This window comes from Bipolaris oryzae (assembly GCF_000523455.1).
Source record: "Bipolaris oryzae ATCC 44560 unplaced genomic scaffold scaffold_105, whole genome shotgun sequence".
Taxonomy (NCBI): Eukaryota; Fungi; Ascomycota; class Dothideomycetes; order Pleosporales; family Pleosporaceae; genus Bipolaris; species Bipolaris oryzae.
The window spans coordinates 36,201-62,638 of record NW_006911381.1 but is presented as its reverse complement, the minus strand read 5'-3'; the positions used below and the strand labels follow the sequence as shown (position 1 = coordinate 62,638).

Below are 26,438 nucleotides of genomic sequence, written 5' to 3'. Positions count from 1 at the left end.
TCAAACTTTCTTCTTGTGTTGCATATGTTAATACTGACAACTGCCGACCTCTGAAACGAATAAGTGCTGTCTGCTCGAGCAGACGTCTTAAAGTTTCGCCTCTTGTACGCCCGAATGTTTAAGTACCGGAGAAGTTTTGAATCACTGCTTCATGTAAATAGGATCCTTATGCAAAAAGTAAAAAAGGTGGAGATGCTTCATCGGCCTGGTATGTCCGAAGTGGAGAGAACACTGTATCGTAGTCTGAGGAGCGGAATTTCTTGACGCCAGAGGTGACAAGTGGGGGTGGGGTTTCTGTCTGACCCGGGGTTCAGCCGTGCGGTAGAAATTCACGTGATGGACTGCCACTTTCATCTACACATCCATCTCAACTAGTGCGTACTCCTTACTGGCTGCCAAATTCGTCCAAGGCGAAGAAGCTATCAAATGTTCGGCATGGATTACTCATCATATGAAATAACATGCCAGTCTCAAAGGGATGCGCAAGAAAAGCTAGTGTCCATTCGACCGAGTATTGTTTAGGCGGTAGTACGCAGTTGACTAGTTTTGCTATATTACCGATTTGCTCCAGTGGAAATGAAGGATGGAAGCGTGGTAAGGTATTCTAAACAGCATGATCCTTGAGGGTGAATAGGGTATGCAGCATTTCGAATTCAGATCACCGTTTGGCGCCCAAGTCTGGTTGAGGAATGTCATTGCATTGCGAAAAAAAAAGTCAAGATTTTTCTTTGGTCGACTTTAAGTTTCCTATTTTTAGGTTTGCCGCGTAGTTCTATAATGCGAGTCCCTGCGCTTCTATAGGTTTGGTTACCGGGTTGTTGTGTTGAAACGAGTAGTTATGAATTTGGAATTGAGCATACGCCGCATCTAACAAATTTCAACTCTTCGCACAGTTAAAGATATTCCTCTTTATCAAAATCTCGCTGAAGAGTCTTGAACTGGATATTCTACGCTCTTTTGCGTTTAGTCTGATTGTTTCTGGATACGTTGAGTTCGCGAGTATAGGTAGGGCCGTCTAGTATTTATAGGCCAGGATTATCAAGAGTTCGTCAGACTAACACAGCATCAATTTCAGCTTGCTGGAAGACGTGTTTTTGCTTTGATCGTGGTACGAAGCAGCTCACGGGAAGCGTCCGTGGGCAAGGCTGTGCAAGCCATTCATGGCTGCGAAACCCACGTACCTTTTTTGTACTAGCAAGAGAATGCTTATCTCACGCAGGAACGGGTCACGTTCATGGGTGAAAAGGGCTAAAAACTGAGCATAAGCGAGAACCCATGTAAATAATATGTATCGAACAAGCTTGCCGGACGAAATGAGTGGCTGGTATTTGCAGGTCAAATATCTAAGTGCGACAAACCTCAGGCATCAATTATTGCACCTGACAGGCTGGAGCCGCGCCATGGCTGACTTGCAGTATGTACAAGTCCTTTGAGATTTTAGTGTCTCCCTTATGAAAGTATTCAGCTGGTCAACCAAGTTGCCAGAGTACTTGTTGGCGAAGTGCCTCATCGGACGTCTCTCCGAAATTGCTGGGCGGTCCAAAGGCTGACAGGCGATTGATCACAGACTGATGGTCTGTGTGAAGCAGCAGCAGCAGCAGCAGAGACGGGTGCGTCGATTTCCGTCAGATGCAATTACCCGCGACTAGTTCGGTGTTGGTATCTGGTGCTTCAGCTAGTGCGATGCCAGGCATCCCACGCCGGTATCTGACGGATAACTGGGCAGGAAGGGTGTTGCGGGCGGGGACCCTTGGAGATTGCATAATCGGACAGAAATTTGGATGTTCACGAGACTGGCCTAAATTTTTCATTTTGGACATTTTGCGCAGATGACATGTGGGCGGGATGTTGGAGTCTCGATCGTAGGTGGGAAGTAGAGGTGGATGAGAATCGTATGGCGCTGTGTTGAGCAAGCGATACAGCTGAGTTGGGCGACCAGAGTGACGACATGCATACATATATTAAGATGGGGGTGGCAGGGGAAGGGAAGCAGGTGGTGGTGGGAGAGTGAAGATCACTGACTAACGCGTTACCGTGCCACAGGCTGGGTTCCAATGGGTCACATCTGCGCTTCAACATGTCCGAAGTGGGAGCAGGCCCGCGTAAGTGTAGCATCATCCATTGGGCAGCATGTGTTTGCATGATGATGTTCAGCCGCCGAAGCTTCAGCTGCAACGCCGTGAAGAGGTTTGTGCAAGGGCATGGTGGTTGGGCAACAAAAGAGCGCACGCTATTGAAGGTAGCGTGAACAGGCAGATAAGCTAAGAGAGAGTGTGCCTGGAGGGAGGGGGGGCCGGCTGCAACGCTCAGGGTCTGCGCATACGTCAGCCCCACGTGACGATCAACACTGTAAGCACCAGCGAGGGAGTAAATCAACATGGGCTTGCCTACCTCTTCTCCTGACGCTGTAACTCGCGCCGCCGTCACTAGGAAAAAGCAAAGCAAAAGGCATGCGCTGTCGCTGCGCAGGTTAAGCCCGCTCTGTCACCTGCAAAATCCCACTGACCCCTCTCTGTTGGGAGTAGCCAAGGGTCCATCCCACTCGCCGACTTCCTTGAAAACGACGACGACCACCGCGTGACGACACGGGCGCAGCCGTTTCCAGACCATAGGCCCGATTCGCGACATCTTCCATAGCGTGCCCAGTTCACACAAACCCTCTATAAGCCACAGCATCCCGCCGCCCGCCGCCTCAACATGAGCGCAACTGAGAAAGCAGCACCTGTACCCCAGAAGCCCAACCCGCCTGCATCCGCTACGACGACTTTGCGCCAAACCAAACCAGCCGACAACAACAACAACAGCAGCAGCATTCTGGGCAAGGGAAAGAAGCTTTTGGGACTAGGGAAAAAGAAGGGAGACGAGGGAGACTGGCCGGCCATGGAGCAGACAGGAACGACGGCAGCGGCTGCGGCGTCGACTACTACGACGACTAATAAGACTGCGACGACTACATCGGCACCCACGCTACTCCCCTCACCACCAATGTCTCCACCAGAGCGTAGGGCGTCGCCCCGAGGCAGCCCGCGCATGCTGCCTGTGAGCGCGTCGCCTAGCCGTCGCATTCGCTCCACGTCGCCAAACCTGCACAGCCCAGCGTCGTCGCTCATTTTCGAGCGCAACGTGCAAGAGCCTGAGCCGTCAGTCGATGTGCCGGCACACATCAAGACGGAGGACCATATACCCCCCGCACTAGATGCGACGTCACTGGCCATTACCGACACTCAGCTCAACCCCGATGAGGTGGAGATTGTGACACACTCTGCGCACCAGCCAGTGGCTGTGGCCGTAGCCGGCAGCATGGCCGAGTCGCTGCACTCACCCCTCATGGCGCCCGAAGAGTCAGCAGCATCGAGCCATGTGGATGCGGGTGAGTCGACAGCGCCAGGCTACGGAGCGCTCGATACGACGGACCCGCGCCGGCTGAGCTTCATTTCTTTTGCAGACGTGGTGCAGGCCGAGCACGTGGAACACGACCGACAGGAAGTGCTGGGGGCGACGTCTGGAGAGGCTCTGCAGTTCATGAGCCTGTCGTCGACGGCCAACCGGTCGCCGTCGCCCGTGAGGTCGATAGCATCGTCACCGCCGACGACGAGCGGGGCGGCATCTCCCAAGGCGACGGATCTAGCACGCACACGATCTCCCGGCAGCCCCACGTCGCCCATTGTTCTCGGACACCCGACACCGGCATTTGGCGAAGAGCTGCCGGTGCAGATTGAGACGATGCGCCAGGCGCTGCGCAAGACGCGGTCGGGAGATTTGGGAGGCATTGGCACGCCGTCTCAGCCCGTGAGCGCAGTGGGTGGCGAGGACAAGGCGGGGGACAAGCCCCCTTTCAAGTGAGGATAGGGCAGGTGTAGAGGTGCAGGTCATGGGGGGGGGGTTATGTGTCGATGGATGGATGGATGGTTGGTTGGATGTGTGTACATATGTGTGAGTGTGTGCACGCAGTTTGAGACGAGGGCGAGGAGAAGGGGTGCAGGAGACGTTTTTTTCTTCTCTGGCGTGTTTCTTTTCTGTTATTTTTTCTTCTGATATGATTTTCTTGTGCCAGGGGCAAGCAAGGTTGGGTGGGTGGGCGGGTCACGGCAAGCAAGCAGGCAGGCAGGCAGGCAGGGAGATGATGGGGGTTGATTGTTAGGGCTTGTTCAGATATCCATATGGCGTCGAGATCAAGGACAGTGTTTTGCTTTGATGAGCTGATGCGTGTATGTGTATGTGTCTGTGTCTGTGTGCGTGTGTCTGTGTGCGTGGGAGGGTGGAGCTGGGCGGTGGTGGTGAGGGCGTTGGGCCGCTGCAGATAGATGAGAGGACGGGCACAGGCAGGCACAGGCAACGCTGGTCGGCACAGGCTGGCATGGCATCCAAGCGCACCGCTGGCCTGGACACGTCTGCCAGGCCGCGCACCAAAACAGCAGGCCTCGCGAACAAGCAGGCCTGGTGGCCGGGTAAAATCTAGGGGAAGAGAGCGATACCTACGGGGGGGCGCGCCAAGCACAGACAGGGCCCTACAGGCCCTTGGTCCTGCAAGCACATCGATACCTCTCTCGCTAGCCCCGACCAGTCAGTCAGTCCATCTCATTTTGCCCACGGCCACCGACTCCAGCACCACCACCGTCGCGGTACCACTTCCTCCTCCTCCACCACCACCACCACCGCGCCCACTCGCTCTCCAATGCCCACCACGCCAGCTCCATAGCAGCCACGCCACCCACCACCGCCACCACGCCCGCCCCGCGCCCGCTGGTTGCCTGCCTCCGGAGCCGGGCCGCCTGTCGAGGTGTGCCAATGAGAAGCATATCAACCCCAACCCGCCCTGTCTCCCCATGGACCAGCGACGCAAACGCGAGGTAAGCGCCATCGAGGCCGCCCAGGGAGCCTTTGGCATCGAGCGGCCCCGCGACCGCGACGACCGCAAGCAAACCACGATCCGCTCCGTCACGCCCGACGAGCCCCCGATCCCAGAGGACGGCCTCGCCCCCCAGAGCTTCTCGCCGCCAAACAGCCCCCACTCGCACAACAGCCAGCTCTCCCAGGTCCGCTCCGCAAACCCCAGGGCCTTTGTCGCCCGCGCCTCGAGCGACTCGGAATACCGCAATGCCCGCGAGCCCACTCGCCCGCGCACCAGGACCCTCGAGGAGCGCACCACCCGCGACCGCTCCCCCTCGACCGTCTTCGCTGCACAGGGCCGCCATCGCATTGGCTCCGTCGCCAGCTCCCAGTCAAACTACCAGAGCCTCGAGGAGTCGGTCGTGACCTCGATTGGCCACATCTCCACAATCTCCCCGTCCTCGTCCACCCATCAGCCCCCGCCAAGGACTTCGAGCACAAACAGCCGCGGTCGCCTCATCAAGCAACAGCAACAACAGCAGCAGCAACAGCAGCAGCAGACGCAGCCACGCTCCCAATCCCCTGTCATTTCTCCGACTACCGTTCCCCCAGAGTCGTGGCTGTCGCCCGTGCCTGCCTCGGATGCCAGGAAACTCAAGGCCCTCATGCGCTCTACATGCGGCAAGATGCAGGGTCTTCTCGCCTTCCGCAGGGGCGAACAGAATCCCTGGGCCCTTTCCTACTGCTACATCAATGACGAGGCCGGCAGCCTGGTCTACGAGCCCAAGAATGATGTCTCGTACACCCGCACCCTGATTCCAGACTTGCGCGGCTGCCACGTGAAGAGCGCATACGATGGTGAGGCATACACGGCCTACATCCATGTCGTCGTCCACAATTCCAAACTCGAGGTTCATTTGCGCCCGCCAACACAGGAAGAGTTTGACTCGTGGTTTGCCGCCCTGCTGTGCTGGTCGCCCATGCGGCCAAAGGGCATCCAGAATCGCATGGCAAAGCCACAGACTCCAGTCATGATGGAACGCCGTCTAACCGACAGCAGACGCCACTCCGAGGTGTCTCTGCTCAAGGATTCGCCCAAGAAGGAAGCCCCCATTATCAAGGTTGGTAAGATGATTTACTGGGACACGAGCGTAACATACAGTAATACAGGCACCCCCAAGAGTGCTGGCCCCAACGGACGTCCACAGGCATACAGATTGCAGAGCCACGGATCCCGCAGATGGAGAAGAGTATCCTGCACTCTTCGTGAAAATGGTGAGCTCAAACTCTATTCGGACACCGACGTCACCCTTGTATCCACCATTCAGCTCTCGCAACTTTCGCGTTGTGCCGTTCAGCGCCTGGATCCGTCTGTTTTGGATCATGAGTTTTGCATTGCCATATATCCCCAGTACACTGCTGCGTCTTCCTCTTCATTATCAATTGTACGGCCGATATTTTTATCCCTAGATTCACGCGTCTTGTATGAGGTTTGGATAGTCCTTTTACGCGCTTTTACCGTCCCACAGCTGTACGGCCCAAAGTCGGATGCCATAACCGAGGACGGAACCCTTTCGCCCACGTTTGGCACCCAGGACATGTTCCGCATGGAAAAGTCATTGTTTGTACGAGTCATTGAAGCAAAGTTGATACCGCCTGTTAGTCCAAAGGTTACCGACAGCAATGGAACCACACCAATAAGGCCATCTTCATCAGCCACAGCGAACCCAGGAGGATACCTTGTGGAACTACTGCTAGACGGCGAAACGCGCGCACGAACAATGGTCAAGAATGAAGGCAACAATCCTTTCTGGAGGGAAGAGTTTGAGTTCTTGGATCTACCTGCACTCCACACGGCTTCGCTGCTGTTGAAGAAGCGACCACCAAGCTACAACACCCGTAACGACAAGAACGTTTTCGAAGCTCCCCTCGGCAACGATTCCTGGGTCACTGAAGGTGGTTATGCTGGTATATCCTTTGACCAAACATTAGGCAAAACAGACATCTACCTTGATGATCTTGGTCCAAACCAAGAAATGGAGAAATGGTGGCCCCTTGTAAACATGCATGGCAACACCATTGGCGAGGTCCTTGTCAAGGTCAGCAGTGAGGAATGTGCGATTCTCATGGCCCGTGACTACTATCCTCTGTCTGAGCTTCTCCACCGGTTCTCCAACGGAATAACCCTACAGGTCGCCCAAATGATTCCCAACGAGCTCAGGAGACTTTCCGAGTATCTGTTGAACATTTTCCAGGTTTCTGGGGCAGCAGTGGAATGGATATGTGCGCTTGTCGAAGAAGAGATTGATGGTACTTTGAAGGAATCTCCAGCTAGTCGCTTACGGTTCAGCAAGAGGTTAGGCTCGAGCGAGTCGAACGAGTCACCATCAAACACGTTTGGGTCCACAAGCGATCGAGAGCTCTTTGTACGAGACATGGGCAACAATGCCAAACTCGAGGCCAATCTACTTTTCCGTGGCAACACCCTCTTGACAAAGTCCTTGGATCTGCACATGAAGCGCCTCGGCAAAGAATACTTGGAGGAGACACTGAGCGAGAAATTGAGGGAAATCAACGACAAAGACCCCGAATGCGAAGTTGATCCGAACAAGGTCTCATCGCAGCACGAGCTAGATCGAAACTGGCGGAGGCTGATCAACTGCACGGAAGAAGTTTGGCGGTCCATCTACAATTCGGTTCAACGGTGTCCGCAGGAATTGAGGTTGATCTTCAGACATATCCGAGCTTGTGCGGACGACCGTTACGGAGACTACCTGCGGACCGTACAGTACAGTAGTGTGTCTGGTTTCCTGTTCCTGCGCTTCTTCGTTCCAGCTGTACTTAACCCGAAGCTCTTTGGTTTACTCAAAGGTATGCAAGTTATAAAATGCATGACGCGCCCTGCCAGTCGCTAACAGGAATATCTAGATCATCCCAAGGTAAAAGCACGGAGGACATTCACCCTCATTGCAAAGTCTTTACAAGGCCTAGCAAACATGTCTTCATTTGGAACCAAAGAGGCATGGATGGAGCCCATGAATGCGTTCCTTACTTCACATCGACAGGAGTTCAAAAAGTACCTTGATGACATTTGCTCGATATCCACCACGTCACAGCCTGCACAGCCGATCCCACCATCTTACAGCACTCCGATTGCCATCCTCCATCGACTGCCACCCACTTTCAAGGAAGGATTTCCGTCGTTGCCGTATCTCATTGATCACTCGCGCAACTTTGCAATGCTGGTCAACCTTTGGCTGGAACACACCCAAAAGAGCGCGCACGACATTCAATCAACTGACGGCGATCTCCTCCGTTTCCACAACATTTGTTTATCCCTCAGCGAGCGTACCAAGGATTGCCTGAACCGCGCCGAGCCGGCTGAACGGCCATCGTCGTCGTTGAGTGTCAAATGGGAAGAGTTGGTCGAGCAGTTGCAGGGTGTTCAAATTGATACCACACGAGGCGCAGCGACAAGAAACCGGGGCCCAATTCAGGAAGAGGAATACGAAGATTCATCTTTATACCCAAGCAACGGTGACGAATACCAATCTTCGTCAACAAGCACGCCGATCACAATGCAGCCGCCACCACGGACACGGCACCAGCAAAACACGAGTATTTCCGCATCACAAAGTTCATTGAAAAGCAATAGTTCAACGACAATCTCCTACACGAATCCCTTTTCCAAGAAGCAATGGTCAGGTCAGTATGTGGCAGGTTCACACGACTCTGTAGGCGCCTCACCGTCCGCGTCGGCGAGCGCGTCAGCTTCTGCAGCCGAGGATACACCCCCGGGTTCTAGTGACGGCCTACACATGGCTCCTGCGCCCTCGTATCCTCAAGCTCTCACGACTACGACAACGACTACCATTTCGACATCTACCTCGACACAGTCTTTCAACTACAGTAATCCAAACTCTCACATCAACGCCAACTCTCTCATCAGCTCCAACATGCACATGAACACGGTTTCGACAAACTCGCTTGCGGGTCGGCCACCTCGTTCTGCTGGAGGGCAAAGCGTTGAAGGTAGCGACAGCGGCAGCATTGCAGAAGAAGAATACACGACTGCCCTGCCAGTGTTCTCTGAAAAGTCCACCAAGGAAAAGAAGGAGCGCGGTTTCCGCGGCGTCCTCCCCTTCCAACGCAAAAGCAAACGCAAAGACAAGGACAAAGACAAAGACAAGGAAAAGGACAAGGAAAACCGCAAGGACAAGGGCAAAGACAAGGACCGCGACCGTGACCGCGACAAGGATCGCAGCCAGGACCGCAGCCCCGAACGCGGCGGTGGAGGAGGAGGAGGAGGAGGAGGAGGAGGAGGCGGCAGCGACATGGGCATTCTACGAGGCAAAAATAGCAACATGCGGGGCGACGAACGAGACCGCGACGAAGAATTCTGACTGCATGGCTGGTTCAATGGCGAGAGCCCCAAGATGCTGGCCAAGAGGGAAATCAAGCGGCGCAAGAGTGCGGGTGAATTGTTGGATAAGGGGAGTTATCCTTGATATATTCCCTATATTCCCCAGTTGTGTCGACTTCATCGTTTGCTATATCTCTTTCGAAGCAAAGATTTATGTTGTACCTACCTACCTTTTCTCCATCAATGTCCCTTGTCCCCCCTTCCTCTTACTACCTTTTTTCTCTCTCTTTCTTCTTCGATATCTCGCTTTTTGTCGATGAATTAGAGGTCTCCTCTTCCTTCCTCGCTTTTCCCTTTGAACATTTTCGGCAATTACACGTGGGGGGTTTTTTCTTCTCTATTCAATTTTGGCTTTGCTTTTTTTCTGCTAGCGGGAGGCGCTGTGCGTTCTTTTTCTTCTTCTTCTTCTTCTTCTTCTTCTTCTTCTTCTTCTTCCTCTTCTTCATCACAAACCTCTTTTTCTGTTGGACTTTTTTTTAGCAGCAGCGCGGGCGGGTGGAACTCTTTTTGTTTTAGCGGGGGTTGGATCTTTTCTACCTCTTCTTCTTTCTGGATTTTTTAAAACATGCGGTACGCTTGTGAAATGAGGGTCTCTTTGTTGCACACACACACATACACACACACACACACACACACACACATATGGCGTGACACACATATACACACAAGGTGGGGATGTTGGAAATGGTCGGATTGGAAGGCAAAGGAGGTTGGGGGAAGGGGGGCAATTATGGATGGTGAAATGTACGAGAGACACAGAGACAAAGATGGGGACCAAGGTTTTTTTTTACTTTAGATTTTTCTTTTTTATCATCATCACTATATTCCCGGGGAACAGAACACACACACACACACACACGCAAAAAACAAGAAGATTCTACATGTTCATTGTTGTGTACCTTTCCAACATTTCCTTGGCCTGTCGTTTGTCTGTTACCCGACTCTCTGGTCGTCATCATCATTCGTATCCGGCTCTCTCTCTCTCGCTCTCTCTCTGACCATCGCCTATCGTATTCGGTACATATATCGACCCGGAACCCGAGTTAAGCTACTGGTATTGTGGGGAAGGGAGGTCCCAAGTCCAGGTTCCAAGTGGTAAAAAAAAGTGGGGATAACAACAGCAACGACAACAAAAAAAAACGTCTTGTGGGGAAAGTTTTTTTCGGGGTCGCCGTCTTTCCCCTCCGCCCCCAATTTCAAGATACGAGATACGAGAATCCTCCTCTGCCCCCCTACCCCCTTCTCCCCCCCTTACCGTATCTTTTCCTTTCCCTTCAAAGAAAGAAACCAAAGAAAAACGAAGATAAGCTGGAAAAGAGGATTTTGGTCACGCCATTGTTATCGTGAACCTCCCTGTGATTCTCGGAAAGAGGGGGGTGGGGGAAGTTACGAGGGATATGACTCTAGATTTTTGGGTTAATGGGTGGAGAGGCTGGGGCTGAGGATTGGGGGGGGGGGAGGTCTGAGCGCCATGTACTTTACTGCGTAGGAGAGAGAGAGAGGTTTAGGGTATTACCCTTGTTACATAGCAAATCTATAGTATGCGGGTTTATTACACTGAGTCGTCTTACCGATTATTCTGGTGCTAAGAGTTTCGCCTAGTCAAGAGGGCTTACAGAGGGCTTGCGTCCATAAGGGTCTTGCTTGTTTTTGTTGGGGTTAGGCGGTGTGCTGGAGTACCACAGTGTTAGTTTGCTGGCCTCGTAACGCACGGTGCTCGGGGTAATGTAAGATGGATGGATTGGTGATAAGCGGAGTGCGTAGGGATGAGGGAGTAGGGAGGTGGGGAAGCCTAATTTGTTCGATGCATACACGTAGCTATTGGAAAGCCGGTGTGTAGAGACGTGTATCAAGTTATTACTGATAAACGACCTTCTACCTCCTCAACTATCTTTCTATACCGCCCGCATCGTATACGGAATGACCTATCGTCATCGCCTCTATCTTTCCCTGTCTACTTCTTTCTTCTATCTAATCGCTCTATAGCGTTGCGTAAAGAGTGAGGTGAAGTACTACTCTTCTCCCTATTCTCAAATACTACTCAAGTCCCTCTTTGTAAGCGCAGACCTCTTCACGTACTCACTATCAATAACATTTACACCGGCTCTACGGGCAAATGCACTTCCGTACGCCCCACTCCTGAAACAGTAGTATAGTCGATATATGCTTGTGTGTCTCAAGTAGTACTAGAAACCAGCTCGACCTTGCTAATTATCGTATAATTATTTAGCTTAGCGCTTACGAGAGACGGGGCAAGGTCCATGATCTACACTAGTTACTCGGGAGGTACTCGGGAGGTACTCGGCGGCGGAATTGCTAACTAATTAAAGATCTCGGATGACATCCAAAGGCGGAGTTTTGGCGAAGTTTAATGCTACTTTGGGATTCTTAGGTGTTTGATCCTTGAGTATGATCTTATTCATTTAAGTAAAAGTAGTTCTTGGCATACTTTGAAAAATGGTTAAACTGATGCGCCGTTTTACGGAGTTTCTTCTTCTACTAGTGTGTAGGCACTGGCGGCTACTTTAATATATCACACGAATCAATGCTTGGGAATTTATACCAAGGCCAGTGCGAAGGAGATGGCTGTTGAACTATCAGCAGGAAATCCTATATCTAAGCACGGGTCGGTGAAATAAGCCTCTGTGTTCTGCATACTAGTTATGCAGTATTATTCTCAATCTATCCCCTCATCCCTACCTCTGTCATTCTACAATTAGAAGACAGGAGAACGGGATACGAGTCATGATTATCTTGTTTCTCGTGTGGTTGATTACAACCACCACAGAATGATGATTCATCTAAACTTGCTCATGATACTCCCCCAGTCGGTCCTTCTGCACCAGTTCTGGTAACCCTAAAGACTATTACCATCGCCTTCAACCTTTTAGTTCAAGTACTTAGTCAAAGTTGAAAGCGTTCTTGTACACCTTCTTCTCCTTCTCCTTCCTCGCCTGAACCTTCTTCTTGATCAGATCTTGCTCCTTCACAATCGCCGCATCACCTGGCGCATACTTTGCCGCTTCCTTCAGGTCAGCCAGCGCCTCCTCCTCGTTCTTCCTAGCAACCTTTGCTTGGGCACGCCTGAAGTAGGCCTTAGCCTTGTCCTTGTCGGTGATTCCCTCAATATCCAGCGCCTTTGTCGCACTCTCTATCGCCTCGCCGTACTGATGTGTCTTGTTCTGAAGTAGAGCACTATTGGAATAGAGCGAGATCTTTAGGGCGCAGAGCTGAGGCCAGAGATCCTTGGGATCATCATCTAGTGGTGCAGGGTATTCGTGTAGGTAGCGGATGCCTTTTTGGTACTTCTTGATACCAAGCTCGAGATCGCCTTTCTTGAAGGCATCGTTGCCCATGTCCTTCAGCTTTGTTGCAATCTCAAGAATCTCGGTGCCTTTCCACTCCTCATCAGCAGACTTTTGGTCCTCTGGGAAGTCCTCGTATGGGTCACCAGTTGCGTCGGAGACCTTCTCGGTTGCCTTGTCGTAATCCTCGCCCGTGAGCTCGCCGCAATCAATGATGGTGGCATCGTGTACCGGCTTGTCGCCACTCTCTGTTTGAAGGTTCTCGATTTGGCGCACGATGCTCTTGCCGTTGATGACTTCACCGAATACGACGTGCTTCTTGTCGAGATGCGGCGTAGGGACTGTGGTGACGAAGAATTGCGAACCGTTTGTTCCTGGCAATTCGTTAGCCGACTATGTCGCAGGACCTGCTGTGAGATTTGCATCCAACTTACCCGGGCCAGCATTCGCCATGCTAAGAAGGAACGGCCTGTCGTGAATCTTCTCAAAGTTCTCGTCCTCGAACTTCTCGCCATAGATGCTCTCACCCCCAGTACCATTGCCCTGAGTGAAGTCACCACCCTGGATCATGAAACCCTTGATAACCCGGTGGAAGCTTGAGTTCTTGTAGTGTAGGGGTTTGCCGGATGCGCCTTGGCCCTTCTCGCCGGTACATAGCGCGCGGAAGTTTTCGGCTGTCTTGGGAACAATATCGCTGTACTAATTGATGTGTTAGTCCATATGTACGCATATCGTAGTGGAAGGATGTATTGGCACGTGAGGTGCCAATGCGAGGGCGGAACGTACAAGCTCAAAGGCAACACGACCGGCCTTTGTGCCGCCAATCGCGATATCGAAGAAAACGCGTGGGCGCTCTGGCCTCAGTCAGCATTTGTGCTTGATAGTTATTCATAGTTGAAGCTAGGTGCATCTTACTAGAGTCAGCCATTATTGCTCAGTCGCAGTTGTAGTATATTGAGATATGAGATGAAGATGTGCAATAAGTACAGAGTACGATTGGCCGAGTGGATTAAGAAAAGTGTATGGTATGTGGTTTGGCGTTGCGAAGCTGGGTAAAAGCATGCAGCCGGCCATCCAGAACTTTCCACGAAGCTACAGCCTACAGCCTCATGCCGCGCCAAGCCCGCTTTTCTGACATCGGTACGACACGAGGAAGGATCGATCGCATTGCTTTTCCGATTTCGTGAGGCTAGGTAGCGTCAGGCGGGATCGTGATAAGAGTGCGACCATGGTAACGTGCTTGTTTGGAAATCGCATGGGTCTTGTAAACATGGACTTGGTGCTCGTGAAGAGGGGCAATGCGGGGTAAACATCAACATCCGATCGCTCCCTGTCCGTCTGCACAGCCGTTGCAACAGTCTATTTTTCATTCTTGCCACGCAGTCTTTCCCCACAAGTTCATGCAATATCATTGGACAATAACGGATGCCCGACTGAACGACTGCTGAATATCGGACGAGCCAAGCAGTCGCTCCTCTCGTGCTCACGACCCTCACGCCAGGCAGGATGGAACCATGGTGATAGAAATAGCCATTTTTTTCTTTCCCTAACATACTACTATCCAGTCTGCCATTACCTATTCATGGAGATTACCGCCTGGCAGACATTGAGAATGGAATGGTCGTTGAAACCAACTCATTCTGATCGTAGTGATACGTGAAGCCGCCCTGCAGCGTCCTTCTCAGTGCATTGAGTCTCTGCAACTTCCACCATTTATCAATCCTAACTTCAACATTCCTGTTGATCTTTACTTTCATCCTACCAGATCCATATGCTCTACCAGTTTCCTCGTGCAGCGCCATAGAGTACGCCGGGCCGCGACTGGGCTTCTCGACAGAGTTGCGAATGTCTGCAAACGAAGAGTGCAACGCTTTGCGATCCTTCTTGGATATGCGGCGAGTCGAGACGTTGGCAAGCTCATCGAGGGTATGTAGAAGCTGGTCTTGTCTTCGGTACACCGTGTAGCGCTTTACCAACTTTTGTCCATCCCGCACATACTCGGGATCGTCGCGGTCATCCTCTTCGACCTCTTCATCCTCCTCTTGTGGAGTAAGCGACTTTTCATACAAAAGCGCAATGTTTTCTCCAGCTGCAATTTGCACACCTGAGTCTGCGCTCTCGAGTTGCTCTACGAAAGCTTCCATGGCAGCCTCGGTCTCTTCTTCGAGGTCCTCGATCTCAGTCGCCAGCAGACCCCACTCCTCAAGTGCAGCAATCACAACCTCGCCTTCATCTTGCGCATCAATAGAAGCACCGTCCGACTCGACAATCTCAAGGAAAAGGTTCATAATGTCCAGAATCTCGTCGTCACCTGCGCCAGCGAAGAAGGCGGTAGTGCCTAGGGTATGAATGGCGTTGACCTTGACGGGGATTGAGGACGATGATTGGATAGATCGCTTGAGTTGGTCGGCGACATCATCGTAAATGGAGTCGGAATCGAGAGTAACAGCAGTGACTGCGAGCGCTAATAGTTGTGAGCAAGACGTCATTGTTTTCAGATGATATACACACCTTTCAAGGCCTTTACAGCCTCGTGTTCTGTGGTTTCTTGTCTGATGCTCCTAAGCATAGAAGAAACTAGCTCGTGGGTGCGGCCCTCGATCTCGTCTCTCGCATAACGGGCCATGAGTATGTGCGCATAGGCATTCAGGCTTTCGGTGCGCCCATCGGTGCTGCTGCGCTTTAGGTTGGTAATCTGTTCGATGCGCGTATGAAGCTCCGCCTTCCATGCATCTTCAGGAATGTTGACATCCTCGCCGTTGAGGATATCATCGATAGATGCGGTGCTGTTCAAACAATATGTCAGTACTTGTTGGTCGCCAATGTTTTGGGTGATGATGTCACCAGGCGCAATCTACAGTGTGGCGAGGCAAACCAAAAAAAAAGTTGTGTGCGGCGCTGGACACTCACCTCCATGCAGTTCCGTCACTCAACTCGTCTTCGTCGTCGGTATCGTGTCGGCTGCGACTGGCAGCACGCGACTGTGCTGGCGATGCGACTACCGAGTTTGATTTGGAGGCTGTAGTGGATGCGACGCGCGAGCGGGCCTTGCGCGAGACAGTCTTGTGGCTCTCGAGAGCCTGTTTGCGAAGGTCGCGCATTGTGAATTATGCCTCGTATTCTGAATGAAATTTTTGCGGTAAATCTCGTTACAACAACCTTTTCGAGTCTGTAGGGTTGAGGTTGAGGTTGGTGAGTAGTTGGTACCCAGCGGCGGATTGCGGGGAAGCCAGAGTAGGAAGGCAGTTATTCTAAGGGTAATGAGTCTCTAAATTCAGTCGTGGACATATATGAGTGAGGTTTGAAAGACATGAGTATGAGTCAGAGAAGACAGCGAGATAGCAAGTCAGAGGCAAATAGGAGAGAGGGAGATGTGGTTGTTCACAAGGCAGCCTGCTGGTGTCAGTCGTTCCTCCCAAACGACTTGTCCCGAGTGGACGGTGGCCAAACGGCGCTAACCGTCGCATACGTCATACCCATCCAGCGTTCCATTTGCAAACCTTCCACCACACGTTACCTGACCACATCGACACAGATGACCTTTGGAGAGAGGGATACGCTTGACACCTGCCGTCTCTTTTGAGTTTATCGTCCCTTCAAGTAGTCCCCGATCGCCGCAACGGTAAGACTAACCTGATATGTTGTACTTAGCGACAGCTTGGTGTCAGCCAAATGGTCTTGACACTGATTGGCCGCTTCTGCTCTATCTTTTGACCAAGAAGGCGGCCAGGAATAAAACCAGACTTCGAGAACAGCTGACATCAGTCTTCTTTACAATAAACGGGCTCACGTCATATTCTTATCTAGGGCCACGCGCCGCAGCCGCGCAGGCAGACGCTTTAGGTGGTTTCGGTCTACAGTACTGTCAGATGATCTACATTCTGGCACAATGTTTATATTCAGTTAATCAAGTCCGTACAGGCCACATCAACTCCTCGCCTGGTCAGCTGCAGAAGGCGTGGTCATGTTTACGCCAGCCACTTCCCGGCCAATCGGTCTGACATGTGTATCTCCGTTAAAGCCAACCTCAGCCTTGGGTCTAGACTTCATGTGGCAGACCATACGGTCGCGATCCTGTGCCAACGCAATGCGCGGTTATCGGTAAGCGCGCTGCGGGATATGGTGATATGGTCGGAGTCCCACGCAAGATGAGACTTTTTATCAACAAGGAATCCTCTCGTCGTACACTTGGACATGGATGCAGCAATCATATCATAGCCACACGCCACCTTTTTGTCATGGCCGCATTCTCAGATTTGTAATACTTAATTCTGGTGTTGGCACACGAATCAACAACCCTCGACCACATGCGACCACTCAAAAGCAACTTCCGCCTCCCGAGGCTGATGCGGCACAGTAGCGAGGCGCCATAAATATATCTCATTCGCTAAGGCACGACGAGATACTGGTTTGTCGCTTAACAAGGATATTGACGGCACGTGCAGGCCTTGCTCGCATTCAGCCTCACGACACATCACGGCTTGGGAGGATGAGGATAGGGATGAGGCCAAAAGTGAGACCAATATGACCCGGTACCAACTAACAATAAGCTACACATTCCAACGGGAATAAGCAACACTTCAAACTGAGAGGTTCCAGCGCTTTTCTTGGCGTAGGTACATAATATCTGACATGCAAGGCCCGCCATCTCAGGCGTCCCGTATGAGTAGCATGCGTGGAAGTGGAGCAGCCCTGGACAAATAGTCCTGAACTCGATTCCTTCGTAATTGGTCCGCTCGTACCATGAACACCGCGAGGATATCGTAAACCCTAGTTTTAACAAAAACTAACCAATGCATTGTTGGAAAAGCCATGTGCGCCTCCTTCCAAGCCATCAACACCCAGTTTCAGCTCAAATTCCGTGCCCAACCCCACAAAATGCTATGCGCATAGATGTAAAAAGAAAAGAAAACGAAGATCTAACCGAAGCTGACGGCGTAAGAGCAAGGGCGGCAAATCGAATGTACGGCAACGAAAAAAAGGTCGACCATCTCCTCCCAAGCGAACCAACAAAAGCAACCAAGCTCACCACCTATGCAGCCATGCATTCCAGAGGCGGCCTCGGGGCAAACAACTCTCCGGAAAAGCCCATCTGCTGAGCCGCAGCCGCCATCCTTCCACCCTGTCCTTCAAATCCTGTATGGTCCAGTAAAACGTCCCAATATGCATCATACTCGGTACCCTTTCTTTTCGCATGCCGCGGAATATGCCCTCCCTCGCTCTTTCCACCACAACCGATAACGCGGACCCCTGCACCTCTTCTTCCGTTCTCGCCACCCGAAAATAATCGCTCCAATACATAATAGGCAGCAATTACGATCGTGATGTTCGATGATGATTGTTCGATAATCAAGATATCCACATACACAACGCACATGCAACACATATGGGGCTCGTTTCTCTTTTAACTCTGTGCACCGCCGCCCACGCCCGCGCCCGCGCCCTCAGGCCACCCAAACGGAAACGCCGAGCGCTCTCCCGGCTTCCGTCTTGGGATATCAATGTGGTGGAAGTTGCGGAGGTGCTCGACTAGGTGGTCTCTGCGCGTGAAGCCTTTTTCGCCTACCCGGTTGCAGCGCGCGACGTGGCAAGGGTACTCGGGTGTGCCTACGCCGTGGACGGTGGACTGGTGGCGTTGTAGGTCGGCTAGGCGCGTGAAATGCGCTGAGGAGGTGCACGAGGGGATGTCGCAGGTCCATGTTCTGTTGGAAGAGAGGGTTAATGCTAGGAAAAGGGAAAGGGTTGGGAGGGAAAGAAAAAAGAAAGAATGAAAGAAGGAGTAACGTACTTTGAGCGTGTCGTACTGCTTTTGCTTCTGTTCGTAGTTGACACGTTAGACTCTTTTCCCTCTCTTATGCTTGATTGTATGTGATTCTCATTAATGGACATACCTTTTATGACTTTGGCCCGTCGGTAGATTCATGTCTGTACTTTGCATTTGCCATTCTGTGCTTTCATATCCTGTCACGGGTTCTTGGTATGGAGCGGGTGTCACACCCATTGGTTGCTCAACATAATAATCTTGAATCATCTGCCATGGCTGTGGTGGATAACATTGGTATTGCGCATAGTACGCATTGATCTGCTGCTGTGTGTACTGAGGTACTCCTGGTTGGTATGGTGGCTGTTGTTGATATGAGTAGCTACCTTGGTCCGAAGATGAGTACTGTACATTTTTGTCAGCAAGCGAAGCAAGAAAAACGTGGGGAACTTGTTAGGAAATTGATAATGTGGGGGGGGGAGCGACTTACACTGTATCCGGACATGGCGGGCGAAGGCGGTTGTTCCTGCTTTGGGCGCACTGACTCGGTCTTCTTGGGACGAGAGCTAGTATTAATAGAGACAGTTCCAAGGGCAGACGGGCGGTAGGCGGGTGCCGCGGGCGATGTGATAAGGCGCAGTTCGTGTGCTTGGTGCGTGTTCCTTATCGGGACTGGGTGCTTGCGAGGTACGAGGTATGGTTGTCCGGGAGAGCTATAATAGAAAAAAAAAGTTAGATGATTCAATAATGCTGTTGTTTCTGTTCCATGGCTGGCCGGGAGGCGAATTCTCGATAGTTTATATGGGGTAGCGCTAAAAGGATATCTTTTTTGACAGCTACCTAATCACTGCCACAATCGAGCTGACGTCCTGCGGCCGTAAAGTACGCATCCACTTACATACACTTCGGCGGAAACGGGCTCTCCAAAAGCCCGAAAGCATCGCCATGCGAACCGTGATGTGCCAACATCGTTGATGACGAGAATAAAAAGAAGGGGTCAGCGAGGTTCAGATCAAGATTTAGACCCAGATTCAGGATTCAGTTGGTATTGGCAGGGCTCGAGGCAGGCGATGTCGTCCCTTTAGTAAGATTGCCGCTGTGCTTGGACAAAGCTACGCCAAAACCAAGACTTTGAGTATAAAAGCCTGAAATTGCTGAGGTGGGACTTATGGGTTAGCGCGGGCGAGGTAGAGAACCCAAGCCTGCGGTAGCAACTACGTATCTTGGTATAGGGCTGACGATGTTTGATGTCTGTGCAAGAAAAGTGGTGAAACTCAAGGACGGAATGGTGGGTCGGTGCTATGGCAAATGTGAGTCAAGGAAGTCAATTTTGTTTTCTATGGTGGGAATGGGGAGGCGGTGAAATAGTTTGCTAAAAGGAGCGCAGCCAGTGTAGTTGGTGGAGAAAGAAAGCCGTTGACTAGATCTGCCGTTAACTCTTCTTCCCGCCGCATGCCCTGCAGGGCTTGATCTGACCTTGGCCTCATGGCATCTCACTTGCTTGTTAGTATAGCTCGGCTACAGCAAGAGCTAGACCAATCCAACGGATACTCCTCTTGTATTCTCGTACCTGTTTCCACTATGAGCAATAGGCCGGAGTCACCGACGGACAGGATGAGAGCAGGCCGACAGGCTCCCGTGTGACTTGGAGTGCATGCATACATGTTATTTGCCTATTCTGGCTCTGGGGTGTAAGGCCTTACCCTTGTTGAGCTGCAGGACCTGGTTTGCGGCCTGAAGATCGGCATCATGGCTGATGTGCACAAGTCAGTATTCTTGGACACAATTGCACAATCAAGGCAGATGCCAAAGTTGCGTCTCCACTATGACTAGTCTGTCAAAAATGTCGGTCGAAATGCTCATATCGTAACGAGGCCACCAACGCCATCCACATTTGGATACCTAACGCAATGTCAGAAGTATTTGTGTGGACCACCCGCTGTAGATGGTTTAGCCTCTATAAAACACTCAATTCACACCCGTTCCTCTCAGCCCGCACTGTTGTCTGCGTTTAGCAGCTCACAGCACTTCAACTCTGCGCTGGGACCGTAAAAAGGTGTATGTGAACGATCCATGCCTGTAACCGCTCGGCTGAGCGGTACGCACGAGCTAGTGCTGTCGGGCGTAATGGGGCCAAATCGAAGCTCGGAACGTTGCAGAAGGCTTCTTTCGCTAACACAGCCAGTGGAGATGGACCCAGCTATTGTCACAGCCCTGCAGCTCTCACGCGATTGGGGGCCGAAGTTCTTTGAAACCGCGGCCTTGGCTACATATGTAATGTCAGATTACGCCCGGCCCTAACACCGCTTCGCCCCTACACCACTCAATTCGAGCGGTGCAAGAGATTCTAGTGATAGAAATGTCTCAATCAGTGCCATTCAATCCATGCATAGGTGTCTCATCGTAAATTACTCTGCCCAAAGACGGTCTGTGTGCTTGCTGTAAGGTTTAATTCAGTGCGAAGCCGTCCGACAGAGCGCTTTGTGTTCCAAAGAGCACGAGACATTTGTCCGCGAAGGAACCCGCTCCAGGACTACCTAAAACTTGATACAGAATGCAACTACCATACTGAGCAAAGAATTCGACAAGAAGAACGTAATCGATTGCTTATAGCTCGTCTTCCAAAAACTTGTACGCAAATCGGAAGTCTGCCTTTCTACGGTTCATCCTAGATCCAAAGTTAGCACTGTATAACTTGAAGAGTCTGCCCCCTGGGACACAGAATTCGGTACGGGAGCTTTGCAGACAACAAACCGCACAACGAAATTAAGTGCTTACCATGTGCTTTCATAGTCGAAGAATCGGTATGTTCCCTGCTCATAATCTTCAGTAATTGCTTTTGGTTCTTCGTGGCGTTGAAACCATGTCTGGTACTGCTTATGGAACCTCCAACTCTGTGACTTCAATGCTTTGGCGGCTAGGTACTGTTGATATGTACCCTGGCGGTAATAGAAGGCGTAAAAAAGAGCGTCCGTCTCGATGCGGGAATATAGACGAGGGTCGTCGAAAATGGGTAAGGGCTCTTGCGGGTAGTGAGCAGGGGTGAATGGATAAGGGTTCTGAGGGCGGTAGTGACGCGGCGCCTCAGTATCTGCAGACTCGGGCGCAGTAGCCATTGATGCCATTAGCATACGCTCATCCGGGGGTTTTGATGCTGAGGCAGAAATATCGTTCTTGGTTGCCTCGAACGAATCAAGCAGATCCTGAAGACTGGAGGGGAGATGATAGACCGACTCTTCATCTTCATCTTCTGCATGCGATTCTCCGTTGGTTAATGGCGGCGTAGTAGCTTGGGATTCCTCTTCTTCGACAGGCTCGGGGACAGGCGTTCTTGTGCTGGCTTTGGAGACGTCATCAGACACTGCAGCTTGCAAAGGTGGGTCCTTCTCCACAGGAGCGGTCGCAGGTACGCTAGCAGTAGGAACAGGTGAGGCCTGTGCAGATTCGGCCTGCTGTGCACGCGAGGCTGGTTGGGAATGTGTTATGGCGGGTGAGCTTGTTGCACTTGCACGTGCACCGCCAGCAGCGAGACTTGGTTGAACTGCAGCAGCTCCTGGTGGTGGTGGCAGCGGGGCAATGCCAACTCCGTTCCTATCACTCGCAGCCGCAGCCGCAGCAGCCGATGCATACTTCAATGGCTCTCCTGGTGTTCGTGTTGGTATCGGTGCAGGCTTCATAGCATTTGCCGTATTATTTGCAGCATTGGGCGAGGGCGTATGCAGTGTGGCTAGCGCTGGTAATGGCGATTTCATCTGTGTTGACGACCGTCTTGCTCCTTGTTGCACTGCTTCGGTCGCCTTTGGTTTCGGTGCCGGCGGCCGTACTTCTGTGTCGGGTGTATCGTCAGCTATTGATTGCGATTCGTGTGACGACACATGGTCCAGATTCTCGCCTAGACCGTAGATAGCTTCCTCCTCTTGTAGATTGAAGTCGTCGTATAATGTGTCGTCGTCCATGAACTCGGGGTCCTGATTGCTTTCGACATAGTACTTGATGCTGTCCTCAATCTCCTTGACCTGTTCCGTCTCAACGCTACCATTCTCCAGTGCTCGTTGAAGTAGCTCCAGTTTGGATTGGTGCCATTTGTTCCGCTCCACCGACTCTTCCAGCTCCGACACGCGCTCCACCTTTGAATTGTCGCCCTTCTTTGATTTTTTGACATTGGCGTTCAGCGTCTCGATTTCAGCTTCAATCGTCTCTATTTGCCGTTCGAGCTCTTCGTTCATATGCTGTAAGAATTCGACCACTTCCATCTTTTCTCTGTCCTTTGGGTCAATCTTGGAGGCTAATTGGAGGCCTTCCTTGGAATATGCTTTTGTCTTCATCTCCTTTTCCACGGCCTTGAAGCGCTCCATTTGCTGTCACATGTCAGCTACGGCATCGACCCACGATACGCCAGTCACCCTACTGTCTCGATGAGTTTCCTGTGGTCGAGTAGCGGCTTCTTGTCCTTGATCTCAGACATGGCAGCCCATGTCTTGATCTGGTCCCGCGACCGCTGCAACTTCTTGATCTCCTTCTTCAGCTGGTCTTCGAGCTTCTCCTTCTGCGACGGATTGCCCGTCTGCATAATCTTCTCGTATATGCTCTCGAAGGTCGCGACGCCTTCGGCGACCTTTTTGAAGCACTTGTCGATCTCCTGCTGGAGTTTCCGTGCAGCCATGGTCTATGTACAGCCTCGCCTTCAGGGCGGGGGCGGGGGTTACGGTGGTGGTGGTGAGGGTCGCTTGGGGGGAGGCAGCGAGAGGCAGGCCTTCGGTGTGTGCGAAGACGGACGGATAGGCGAAGAATGTCGCGCGAGTGTTTGTCGTAGGCTGGATGCGGAGAGGTTGAAGGCATGGCATGGGTAACGCGAATCCCTAGGGCTGGCCTAGCGTCCCAGTGTGCCAAGATTGCGGCCGCTAGCCTCAGCACCCCCACGCGCCTCGTCGTTTCACGTTCGCGTTGCACCCTCTTCAGCCTCGTCTCACTTTTGTCGGATACGCAAATTCCCATGCGTGACGTAGTCGCCATCACTTGCTTTGTTACTCATCGAGCCTAGAACGGCCTGAGCAACTCCAGTGACTGACTGACTGTGTGTGGATAGCTAGTACTGCGGTGCTGCTCTAGCTACTTACCCCGCCATCATGAGGAGTACAGGCCCGGTCCATGTGCAATCAATACCACAGCGACACTAACAATGTCCTAGCTGTGTTACAGAGAGTCAAGTCTGCATCTGTCACTGTAGATGGCCAGCTCATTTCGTCAATTGGTAAGGGCCTGCTAGTCCTTGCCGCCATCTCCAAAGACGACAATGAGAAAGATGTCGAGGCCATGGCTGCCAAGATACTCAAAGCCAAACTATGGGATGACGAGTCCAAAGATCCTCCGGGTCGCGTATGATGCTTCCAAACCCACCTCTGCTCATGGTTCTAATCCCTCCAAGTGGAAATCTAGTGTTTCTGATATACAGGGCGAGGTTCTGTGTGGTATGCAGCCACCATGCAGCCTGCGAGACAGGCTATGTACTAACGTGTTACAGTCTCCCAATTTACCCTGTTGGCATCGATGAAAAAAGGAAATAGGCCAGACTTTCACCAATCCGCAAACGGTGACAAGGCCCGCACTCTGTATCAGGCTTTCTTCGACAAAGTCAAAGCATTGTATGAACCCGAAAAAGTCAAGGATGGCTTATTCGCTGCGATGATGGATGTTGCTCTAGTAAACGATGGACCGGTAGGTTTGGACTATGCCTGCCTGGACGGCGAGGTACAGCTCCAGCATCACACTTCCTAGGCGTGTCCTACCCACTACCTAAGGTACTAACCATTCCCTCTAGGTCACCATCCAGATAGATACCAATCCACCCAAGACAGAAGACCCAAGTGCAACTGGCTCTAGCTCTAATAACCCAAAAACTAACAAGTCGCAAACTGTCGACGTCAATGACCGCAAGTAGCACCTACAATCTGCACACCAAGCCTGTACTGACTTCACACTCCCTTGCTTAGTTGTCGATAACATGGCCAAGATCACCCAAGAGTTCAAGATACCCGTGGAACGCTTAGACTAGAAGCCATTAGTTCCAGTACGTCCCGCTACCACTTTTGTATCGACAACAGCCCACCGAGGGTATCCGCAACCCGAGATCTTTGCATTGCTACTGAGCAATCTTGGTTAACATTGAATCATGAACTGATTGTCGGTCTCAGGCCACTTCTTAGCATCGTCATTCACCAAATCAGGCATTCTTATCTAATGATCTATAAAAAATAATAATAGACAGAAGGCTGAGTGACACCAATGCACATCACTATCTAGCAGAATGATATCACACTTACGTAGCAACACACACGTTATAGGCTCCGGTGTCTTGGAAACACTCTTACATCAGATGTTGCAGTGAGACAACTCGGGTGAATGTTCGCATTTGCCAAAATCTGTGTCCCGGAGATAGGACGAAATCTCACGGCCCGTATTTGGCATCAGTCATGGTCGTACTCCTAGCAGCCTGGTAGTCCAAAGTCCCCGCTATTAGTACGCGAAAAGCACTATCGGTATAGCAGCTTTGACTAAATGAAGCAACGTACGCGAGTAACGACACACCGGTGTTTTGCGTATAAGTGCTTACTGACTCTATGCATGTCTATACGACAGACTGATATCCATTTTGGTTTGCACCTGCCGTTAACCATACAAGGACGCCATTTTCGCGCCGATCAACATGATGGGGGTGTGTCAGGTGTAAAGCCGTATTGTCGCTGCCTAGACAACAGCCTATCCACTGTTGAGAGCAGTTCTTCGCATGCGTCCGAAGCATGCTATCGACACCAGTCACCACTGCTAATTCTTTGTAATATAAAGTGAAATTCGGTCCCGGAACGATGGGAAGCGATTGGCGGGGCGAAGTGGCGATCCTTGGACGATGCCATTGCCTGAACTGACCCGGAACTCGGCAATTTCTGCGCTGTCGGTGTTCGAACGTGCCGTGGTCTTGGTGTCTCTTCTATGGAATGTTCTCGAGTATCGATCGCCTGCTGCTGTGGGGTATCCTGCATATCTGGGGTTAACATAGATGCCTTGATCTACCACTAGTCAAATTGCTTTCCTTCTCTCAAACCAACTGTCTCTCTTCATACTGAAGCAGGTTAATTGAAAGATTTCATTCCGTCCTCTCAGGTGTCATATTCGTATTACTGGACTTTTTTTTCTATCTGTCTGCTATGCAGCGTATTAGATCAATTATCTCAGAAAAGAATAGCAGGCTACACCCCAATCTGCCGCAATCGGGTATCGAAAAAAAATTGACTTTGCAGTTAAAAGTAAAAATGGTTAGGTACTACCACTCCATCGGGTACGACAACCAAAATACGGTTGTGGCGATATTCGCATATATATTGCGAAGGCCATTCCCTTGACGACGCGTAAGTACCTTGCCACTGCATTCCAACGCATAACCCGTAGCGGAGCACAAGATGCGATGTTTTTAAAACCGTGCGCCTACATACTTATTGTGGATCCAAAAGTCATGAAGGCTGTTTCACGAGACGGAATTGCGACACGTGGCCAATCGCAGCATGGAAAGAAAGAAGGAGATGAACTGTAAAATAGTTGAGGTCCCGCAATCCTATCGCTCTTTCTCCCCTATTGGGCGACGCTTTGGAGCGAGATGGGACCGACAAAGATTAAGGGCTTGTTCGATTATTTCGTTTTGCATTTGCATTTGCGGTTTTGGGCTGGTTTGGGTTAGTGGATATTGGCTCATAGCGCTGTGGTCGGGCGTATCCCGATTGGGATTAAAAACGGAGGGGTCGTGTAGTTGTGCTTCCATTTTGTAGTGATATCATGGTCACGTCGCATTTATGTGACAGTCATGTAATCATCTGATTCTGTGCACTGCATACTAGGTGTATGTAAGAAATGGGTAGATCTGGTGTAGTCACGTGGCAGACTGGAGTTTGGGGCTCTAGCTGGAAGCCTGGAGGTACTACAACGTGGAAAACTGACCCCTATTTTTTTTTCTAAAAGGGAGACAATATAGGATCAATTAAGACCTGGTGGGGCCCGGTGCTTCATATTCGCGCCAACAATACAGAGCAGTGTTTGAAGCATCAAAGTGTGCATTTCACCGTACACGACA

General features: G+C 51.4%; 8 protein-coding genes across 8 annotated transcripts; 3 read left to right on the top strand and 5 right to left on the bottom strand.

Annotated features, from left to right (window-relative positions):
- Window positions 1–2,697: 2,697 nt before the first annotated feature.
- COCMIDRAFT_38445 (uncharacterized protein) lies at window positions 2,698–3,843 on the top strand (the record flags this gene model as incomplete). Its single annotated transcript, XM_007691648.1, has 1 exon — window positions 2,698–3,843. One exon carries the CDS (start codon window positions 2,698–2,700, stop codon window positions 3,841–3,843), a length of 1,146 nt encoding a protein of 381 aa, XP_007689838.1.
- A 983-nt stretch (window positions 3,844–4,826) lies between these two features.
- Window positions 4,827–9,233, top strand: COCMIDRAFT_6950 (uncharacterized protein; the record flags this gene model as incomplete). The annotated part of the gene is made up of 2 exons (XM_007691637.1): window positions 4,827–7,701; window positions 7,759–9,233. The coding sequence occupies 2 exons, from the start codon at window positions 4,827–4,829 to the stop codon at window positions 9,231–9,233; spliced, it is 4,350 nt and encodes a 1,449-aa protein (XP_007689827.1).
- A 1,025-nt stretch (window positions 9,234–10,258) lies between these two features.
- On the bottom strand, window positions 10,259–10,483 carry COCMIDRAFT_100338 (uncharacterized protein; the record flags this gene model as incomplete). The annotated part of the gene is made up of 1 exon (XM_007691661.1): window positions 10,259–10,483. A coding segment is annotated over one exon (225 nt), but the record flags the coding sequence as incomplete, so codon positions are not given.
- A 1,670-nt stretch (window positions 10,484–12,153) lies between these two features.
- COCMIDRAFT_38443 (uncharacterized protein) lies at window positions 12,154–13,486 on the bottom strand (the record flags this gene model as incomplete). Its single annotated transcript, XM_007691647.1, has 4 exons — window positions 12,154–12,932; window positions 12,993–13,257; window positions 13,345–13,412; window positions 13,474–13,486. 4 exons carry the CDS (start codon window positions 13,484–13,486, stop codon window positions 12,154–12,156), a joined length of 1,125 nt encoding a protein of 374 aa, XP_007689837.1.
- A 661-nt stretch (window positions 13,487–14,147) lies between these two features.
- COCMIDRAFT_100308 (uncharacterized protein) lies at window positions 14,148–15,659 on the bottom strand (the record flags this gene model as incomplete). The annotated part of the gene is made up of 3 exons (XM_007691660.1): window positions 14,148–15,022; window positions 15,070–15,344; window positions 15,469–15,659. The coding sequence occupies 3 exons, from the start codon at window positions 15,657–15,659 to the stop codon at window positions 14,148–14,150; spliced, it is 1,341 nt and encodes a 446-aa protein (XP_007689850.1).
- A 2,303-nt stretch (window positions 15,660–17,962) lies between these two features.
- On the bottom strand, window positions 17,963–19,288 carry COCMIDRAFT_100337 (uncharacterized protein; the record flags this gene model as incomplete). Its single annotated transcript, XM_007691659.1, has 4 exons — window positions 17,963–18,260; window positions 18,450–18,724; window positions 18,810–19,032; window positions 19,218–19,288. The coding sequence occupies 4 exons, from the start codon at window positions 19,286–19,288 to the stop codon at window positions 17,963–17,965; spliced, it is 867 nt and encodes a 288-aa protein (XP_007689849.1).
- Window positions 19,289–20,926: 1,638 nt separating this feature from the next.
- On the bottom strand, window positions 20,927–22,982 carry COCMIDRAFT_100336 (uncharacterized protein; the record flags this gene model as incomplete). Its single annotated transcript, XM_007691658.1, has 3 exons — window positions 20,927–20,987; window positions 21,098–22,677; window positions 22,728–22,982. 3 exons carry the CDS (start codon window positions 22,980–22,982, stop codon window positions 20,927–20,929), a joined length of 1,896 nt encoding a protein of 631 aa, XP_007689848.1.
- Window positions 22,983–23,445: 463 nt separating this feature from the next.
- On the top strand, window positions 23,446–24,257 carry COCMIDRAFT_6945 (uncharacterized protein; the record flags this gene model as incomplete). The annotated part of the gene is made up of 5 exons (XM_007691636.1): window positions 23,446–23,452; window positions 23,508–23,695; window positions 23,745–23,787; window positions 23,841–24,034; window positions 24,138–24,257. 5 exons carry the CDS (start codon window positions 23,446–23,448, stop codon window positions 24,255–24,257), a joined length of 552 nt encoding a protein of 183 aa, XP_007689826.1.
- Window positions 24,258–26,438: the final 2,181 nt, after the last annotated feature.